Source organism: Clytia hemisphaerica, unplaced genomic scaffold (assembly GCF_902728285.1).
Source record: "Clytia hemisphaerica strain Z4C2 unplaced genomic scaffold, Clytia hemisphaerica genome assembly, whole genome shotgun sequence".
Classification (NCBI taxonomy): domain Eukaryota; kingdom Metazoa; phylum Cnidaria; class Hydrozoa; order Leptothecata; family Clytiidae; genus Clytia; species Clytia hemisphaerica.
The window spans coordinates 2,123,132-2,131,644 of record NW_027104594.1 but is presented as its reverse complement, the minus strand read 5'-3'; the positions used below and the strand labels follow the sequence as shown (position 1 = coordinate 2,131,644).

The window sequence follows — 8,513 nt, the reverse complement described above, 5'->3', positions numbered from 1 at the left end:
GGTACAAAGTTTGATTCATCAGATCAAATCTACTATCAAAACATAACACAAAGGTAGAGCACCCCTCCCCCATCCCGTTCTCTGTGCAAAGTTGTTGGTTTGCCGGTTTTTATAGTTTGAAATGGTAATAAGCTTTTTTTTGCTGGCTTTATTGTTTATTGTTAGAAAGCATAATTAGCGTCATTATAAACCTCATGTGCACCCTGTTTGATAGAAGGAAATACAGTGTTTGACTAAGACATTAATTACCAACTAATTTTGAGTTTTGAAAAAGTGTATTCAATGTGAAAATACGTTTATTCTAGAAATTTTGAATCAAATACAAAAGAAAGAAATTACGTACTGGTTATTAATCCTAAAAGCAATCTTTGATTTCGATTAATTAAAGCATTTGCAAGTTAAAATGTTTTGTTTGAAGAAATTGATTATTTATTTTGCTTTTAAGTATCAAACCTTTGCTATACAGTACAATACGGTACAGGTATATCATAAATTGAATAGGGTATTATGATTGATAAACCACAGACAAATCAGGCCACACAAACTAGTCAAAAAAAGTTACACAATAATACATTAAATAAATAAGTACAGGAAATATTTAGTGATGTACGTGGGAATATAAATACGTAGAAAAGAAAAAATCTGAAAGGACTAAAAGACTAAAAAATCACGCTGAAAATAAATAACTGAGTTATACAGAGAAAAAGAAAATGAATAATGGGCTATTTTATGACTTTCATTAATTTATTACTACTACTAGGGTATGTTTCTAGCTGGTGCAATATAATTTTTTAAGCATTCAAAAGTTGTATAGCTTTCTCCATGGTATTCTCAATATTTTTAACTTTCTTTAACCAATCAATTGGTATGCCATCAATACCATATTTAGCACCATAGCAAGCACCAATGAGATTTGATCGGCTACAGTTACAACCACCGGCACGTATATTCAATCGAACTGCATCAACAAAGGATGATGTTTGCTGCATTGCTAATAGCGCACCTTGAAAAGACCCTGGTAGATAACAAGCCTTTCCAAATTGAGCAACTGTTGTAATAAATGGCATGGATTTAGCTTCCTCTACTTCAACCATTAACTCATAAACATCAGGTAATTTGTCTTTGACAACATTTGTGACCTTACTAAATGCTTCTTCTTCACCTAAAATATGGTTGCTGATCAGAAGAGCTCCTGCCTCAAACATATTGAGAATCTTAGGGTTGGTATTCAACAACATTGCTGCTTTTGAAGCCTGTTCCCACATATCATCACTGCCAGCATGTTTGACGATGATTGGAAGAGCTGCACAAAACCCATCAGATTCATTATGAGTAGAGTCACCCAGATTCTTAATTTCTCCTCTTGTTGCATAATTCTCGAGAAACAAAATGACTCCTTTATGCAGCCAATGCCCTTCCATCGGTAACTTTGATCGATCAGTAGGTCTACGTGTTAATGCTTCTTCATAAATGGTTCCCGGTCCAAAATCCTTCTTGAAGGTCTCACAAAGATGTTTCATATTCAGCTCACCACCATTCTCATATAGGGAGGTTAGAGAGGAAACAGCAACATCATTATAATTGCTTGTTGCACCTAGTGGCAAAGTGTAGAAAGGGCTTTTGCTTTCGGGCCAAAATTCAGGTGTGGTTGACTCACTGATGGTGGCGTCTAAGGTTGGTTGTTTGTAAACCCAATGTAATGGTCTTGTGGCTGCATCTGCAACTGTTGCGCCTATGATGGCTGAAATACCCCGCTGAGTTTTTACAGGTAAACTTTTTATCTTTGTAATTAAATTTTCAACTGTGTTTGCCATTATTAAGTCAACAACTGTAAAACAAGCTACATGCTGAATGGACCTACCTGAAGATTGATGTAATAAGACAATTGAAAAATGAGAACAATAGTATGAAAATGCAGAATAATACGAGAACAACTCGAGAAATTCATGGAATCCAGCAATTCTCGGCTGTTCTGGCGATTTTTAGAAAGTTCCTGTACCAAAATCAGTTTCATTGAAAATTGAACCATGCTTAATCGTGGACATTCTTATAAATGATGTTTTTGTTTGAAAAAAACAAAGACATGAAACGAAAAAATCTGCAAATCTGCAAAAACGGAAATTTCCGGCTTTTTTGGCTGGAAAAAACATTTTCTGAAAAATCGGACTCGGCCATGATTTGGGCATTGTTAACACGCATCTTTGAGCAAAAAATCAGAAAAAACTAATGATAAAATCTCGAGAAAATGCCAAAAAACCAGTTTTTCCGGCATATTTCCGGCATTTTCGGCCGGAAAAAGATGTTTTTCGAAAATCGGGCTCCGTCACAATTTAGGTATTGACATTTTGCATCATTGTGCAAAATTTCATGAAAGAATATAAAGTACAGCTCAAGAAATTCAAGAAATACCGTTTTTCCGGCGAAAATCGGCTGTTCCGGCGATTTTTAGAAAGTTCCGGCTTCAAAAATCTATTTTATTGAAAATTGAAACATGCTTGATGGTGGGCATTGCTATTAATAATGTTTTTGAATGAAAAAAACAACCAATTATATGGAAAAAGTCCAATGAAAATCCAGAAAAACGGCGATTTCCGGCATATTTCCAGCATTTCCGGCCGGAAAAAATTTTTTCTCAAAAATCGGACTCGGCCAAGTTTTGGGCATTGCTAATACGTATCTTTGTGCAAAAAATCAGAAAAAACTAATGATGAAATCTTGAGGAAATGCCAAAAAACTGGTTTTTCCGGCATATTTCCGGCATTTTCGGCCGGAAATGATTTTTTTTCGAAAATCGGGCTCCGTCACATTTTGGCCATTGCCATTTTGCATCTTTGTGCAAAAAATCAGAAAAAACTAATGAGCCAATCTCGAGAAAAGCTGGTAACAGACGAACGAACGAACGAACGAACGAACGAACGAACGAACGAACGAACGAACGAACGAACGAACGAACGAACGAACGAACGAACGAACGAACGAACGAACGAACGAACGAACGAACGAACGAACGAACGAACGAACGAACAGACAGAGGTTAATTCATAGGACCTCCAGCGGGGCACCCGGAGGTAGGTCCAAAAAAAAAATTTTTGTTTAGTTGAAAAAAATTTTTAATTTGGATTTTGCTTGTTTTATTATATTGGGTTTCAGGGGTCAAATAAACTTATTCCTAATTTTTTTGTTCTCCATATCCAGAGGTACCAGTGGCGTCACTAGGGTGTCGCTCCTGAAGACTCAGCGACACCCTTTTTTGACAAACAAAAGTTTTTGAAAGACAAGAAATAAAAAGCGCTGGTAAGAGGACGACGCGCGGCGACTAGCGCTCGTACGGACACGCGCGGCGTGCGGCTTTTTTAGAAAATCACGTCGCCTTCAATGGGCGGTTTTCAATTGGCGGCGATGTTTTAAATTGGCGGGGATATTTAGATTTTAATAAATTTACGGCACCGAATCAAAATTCAGTATTGCGATTCCTTAGCTTAGTAGAGCTCGGTAGAAATGAAGACAGCTCCGGGACCGTAAAATAAGAAATTTTTCTTCACTTTGGCCTTCATCGTCTGCACAAAAACAATGACACGGCTACCGACTTTAATATTTATTGTTATCCTCTTTGTTAAATTGTTAGCAGAACAAAAGAGGTCTCGTCGGTGACCGTAAATTATAATTATTTTATCAGAAAACGAGTAGAAGAGGAGGGTACTCATTGAATGCAAGATCTTTCTTCGATTATATTGATTATATTATGATGTGAGACTATTACCATGAGAGAGCCGAGAGATATATTTGGAATACTGTATCAGAAAAAAGTTTTCAAGACCTGATCCCGACCTGATAGTGCTTCTCTTGTTTTTGGGAAGAATTGTACTGATGAAGAAAAAAGAATGCTATTCGTCGTAAAGACAGCAAAAGTTGCTTGTTTCCAGAATGGCAAATAATAAAGTAAAGATTTGTGATTGAACATTGACTATCGTATGTGGCAATATATAAGAGAGAGTACTTGTACAGATCCTATGCTGTAGTTCTGTATTCTGATTGGATTGCATGACATGATATTGTATTATACTGTAATGGATAGATGATAGACAGTTCTTGGTTTTTGACTGGTTGTGGTTTCTTGTTGTTTTATGAATTTGAGACTTTATGCTCGATTTTACAGACAATGACATCTTTCGTTTTCGAAGAAGATAAAATTGTCGGTGCTTATTTTCAGTGACAGCTATACGAGATCAAGACTCAAGACTCAAGAAAATGTTTTTTTTTGGGGGGGGGGATTGATTACATTGTTTTGTATACGGTATTTTAGCCTGCTAGTCTAAAGTAATTTTAATTTATTTTGTTGAAGGTTATTTTTATGATGAGCTTTGTAAAAATCATACAAAATACTTTTATGTCAAATCACAAAATTATCACTCAAGAAACGAATTTTTCTCTTGTTGACTTTTCTATATAACACGAACATAACATAACTTTTTGAAAAAAATGAACAAATTTTTTCTTCACTCTCCATCGGCACACTTTACAATAGAATTTCATTTTATATTTTACAAAAGGAGCGCATAAACTGTAAGACGGAGAGTTTGTTTATCCGGGAATTTCCCTAGGACAAAAGGAATTTCCCAAAGGGCAATATCATTCTTTTAGAAACAACAAGCTATTATTACGAACGAGACACTCACTCTTTGAATATTTTCGATCCGATGTGTGGCTCTGCCACCCATTCAACAAATGGTAAACTCGTTTAATGGTGAGTTGCCGGTTAACCACGTGCAACGTGGCCTGTGTTTGGGGTTCACAGGTATTGGGATCTGCAGCCCATAACGTCCCCCGGTTGTTTGGAAGTATTTGGGCGTTATATTTTAACACCGCCCTGATGAAATTAACAACCGCCCTCTAACCGCCCATTTGAAAATTGAAATTTGCGACACCCCTTGAAAATCCTGGCTACGCCACTGGGTACCTTGAAAATGATGATGATAATTATAAGATGCTTTGTTGGATTAGACTAAAACTCCTATACCCAGATTTTACAGGATTTAAAGTGTGGGTTTTAAGCCTTTTTTCAAGATTTTAGCACAATATGGGGTTTTTGCAAAAAAGCAAACAGAAAAATTGAGCCATTAAAAAAGAAAACGTCTGCATGTTTTTTTGCAATGCATGTAGAATGGCTATTTTGGGGTGGGATTTATTTCTTAAAATAAAATGGATGTAAAATGGCCAAAGTAACGGCTCTAACTTGGAACAAGTGAACGGAACATGGAATTATTAATTTCTGAACTGTTAACCTACTGTTGAATCTCTTTGACAACATCAACAAGTTTGTTTTGATACTTCAACCAGGTTTATCAATCAAACTTTATTCACCATGCCACAATGGGCAATTGAAGTTACCATGTCCAATACAGAACTCACAGTTTTCTGCAGAAGAACGTACTTTTCGTTGTGAAGATTTCCTTTGCAGAGTGAAAGCCTACCTGGTGAGTGTAGCATATTTACATTATTTGCAATCTATGATTATGTTTATGTTAATCAAATGACTTTGGAGGTTAGGTGAAACAGTCAGGAGTAATACCTTAAACAAGGCGTATACCTTGTTCAAGTAAGAATTCCAAATTTCTATTGTTTGATACTTCCAGGAAGTAGTGGGAATATTTCCCAAACTAGGAAAAAGGGCACTCTCTCGTCTATACCATCAGAAAGAGCACGAAAAACTGAATTCCCATGGTGATTTTTAGAAAATTCCACAGCCGGAATTGATCACAATCTTCAATTTTAAAACAACCTTATAAAGTCTAGTCTACATCGGCTTTTTTAAAGGGTGTAGAAAGAGCTTTATGCAAAAATGGGGGCGCTTCGGGTGACTCTAACCTAAGTGAACAGGTAAACATAAGTGCCCTTTTCTATCTTACCGGACGCTTCCCTTATTTTTTAAAATATGGCCTGAATGGTACCCTACAGTCAGGAGTATACCTTAAACACCTTGTTTAAGGTATTATTTATTTAACTATTCTTCTTTGCTTTGTGTGTTTTCGTCCCCTGAATTTATGGTACCAAACCTAAATCAAAGATAAAAAAGATTCCGTCTGTAGAATTTGATAATTTTCTCACTACTTGGTCAATCAAAGACTCCTCTTTCCTATGTGCTAAAATTCAACATGTCCTTTTTTCTATAACACATTTAAAATTGATGTTTTTTCAAGAAATCTTAGAAAATACCTTGAACAAGGTACCCCTACCTTAAACAAGGTATATACATGTACCTTGTTTAAGGTACATCCTAAACAAGGTATAAGCCTTGTTTAAGGTATTACTCCTGACTGTGAGATGGAGGCCGAATTGCTGTCCCATGTTTTCTTAGATAGTCCCAAGTTAAAGTCATTGGTGGTACACCCTGAGTTTGAAAATCACATGCTATGTCATAAAATTGAATAACCTTGAAATCTTCTCCATTCACTAGAAATCTCAGCAAGAGGGTAAAACGAAATTTGTTAGCTTTACCGGAAACGTCTTACTCTTAGTCTCCTCAAATGGTATAATATTAAGCATGTATTATAAATTCAGTTTTTATTTGACGTCAGTTAGTCAACACGCATTTTGTGTAGTTCTTCAAAAATGGTTGAAATTTAGCAAAATTAAAAACATGAACGAAAAACCGCAAAAAAGCAAGAAAAACAACCATTTGAAGAAGCTAAACAAAACCAAACATGCACTCTCACCTCCTGCTCAGATGGCAATGACCAAAACCGTTTAAAATGCCGAAAATGCCACCGCATGGTACACTACGAGTGCACACAATTACCGCTTTATCAGCTGCAAATTTTTGCCAACACTTATAACGAACAATATCTATGTCAAAATTGGGTGCAGATAACACGATCTCTAATGAGTAAAATAGGTGAGAACTCGTATCATATGATGCAGAGGGAGATTGAGAAGAAGGACGACGTTATTAAAAAGCTCAAAAACCAGCTAGCCAAGAACCGCAGCCTTAAGAACGATATCGAAAACATCTTAACCAATAAGATGGCTGACTTTGGAACAAAAACCAAGCAGATTATAAAAGAAGAAATAAAGCAAACGACGAATTACATAGAAAAAACATCAGAAAAAACATACGCTGAAATAACTAAGAAACACAAGGATAATTTCAAATCAGCAGTGAGAGAACACCAACAAGAAAACAAGAATGAAGAAAGAGACATCGAATCAAGAGAACGAAATATTATTATACATGGAATGGTGGAATTAGAGGTAGATAACAAAGAGGAACAACAGGAACAAGACAAAATAGATATTGAAGGTATACTAGGTAACATTGGCGTCCAAGATATCAAACCGTCCCACCATCATCGCATTGGACAAAACAGAAAAGGGCTACATTGGTGTCCAATCAAGTTGATCTTAAAAAGTATAGAGGAAAAAGAACGGATAATGCAAAATCTGCATAAGCTGAAACGATTCAATGAAATTGGTGGCTTTAGCATCACAGACGACTTCACCATCAACGAAAGTAAAAATTTTAAATATATGTGCCAAAAGGCAAAAAAAATGAATTCAAAAAATGATGATTTCGTTTGGCATGTAAGAGGAAGCCCTAGAACAAACCTTCGCCTAGTTCAAAAACCTAGGACAAAGACCAAAACAACATCTTCTCTGTCCATATCTTCTGACGACTGGACGACAAATGAAGAATTAGACAATATTTCATAAATCTAAAATTATTTCGTAGAGGTCGATAGACCTGTGAAATATAATTCTATGAATAAATAAAAAATTATAGGTCCTCTTTGCATTATTATACTTTAGGCAAGTAAAGTAAGTCTTTATTGTAACGAGGGTAAAACATAATTCAGTAGCTCTATCGGAAACGTGTAACCCCTAGTTACTTCGCCTGGGGCGCAATATTTCTATTGAAAGTGTGCAAAATATTTTATCTTAAACTTAGAACTGAACGCAATTTACATTGGAAAACCCTTTTTCACTGGATCAATTTTTTGAAAGCGTCTAGGTTCAAAAATCCTGGGGGCTAACAAAAAATTCATATATCTTTGGGGGGACTTAAAACTCAGGGGGACCTGATTTTTGCCTGGGACCTAAACCCGGGCTGATGCTATGTTATGGTTTTTTGAAGTGCTTGTTCTAAGAGATGAGCAAATTTGATTATTTCTAGTTTTCAAAAAAAGCAAATTTAATCTTTCCTCTACAAGATTACACTAGGGGTTAAGAGACTCCTAGAGACTCACATGTAACCAAAATCAGTGTAGCTGGAACCTCGATATTCCAGGATTAGAAAAAGCTATACCTGTTATCTTTTTTCTTTAAAGAATCAACAAGCCATCAACATCGATAAATTCCACACATTTCCTCAGAAACTTTTAAAATCATCTGCCATTATGACTTTCTTGAAGCCGTTCCGAAATGAACCAATCGGGTTATGTATCGGAATTCCTATGGGAGTTCTTTTCTGAAATTTGTAAAATAGCTAAGTCGGCAAAAAAACTTTTCCCGGGGGTTTG

The 8,513-nt window shown here is 36.0% G+C and overlaps 2 protein-coding genes across 2 annotated transcripts in view; one reads left to right on the top strand and one right to left on the bottom strand.

Annotated features, from left to right (window-relative positions):
* Window positions 1–8,513, top strand: part of LOC136823927 (uncharacterized) — a 402,896-nt gene that overhangs the window by 116,274 nt on the left and 278,109 nt on the right. The gene's annotated exons all lie outside the window — the stretch shown is intronic.
* Window positions 418–2,078, bottom strand: LOC136823942 (crystallin J1A-like). Its single transcript, XM_067080100.1, has one exon. It carries the CDS (start codon window positions 1,812–1,814, stop codon window positions 792–794), a length of 1,023 nt encoding a protein of 340 aa, XP_066936201.1. The 5' UTR covers window positions 1,815–2,078; the 3' UTR covers window positions 418–791.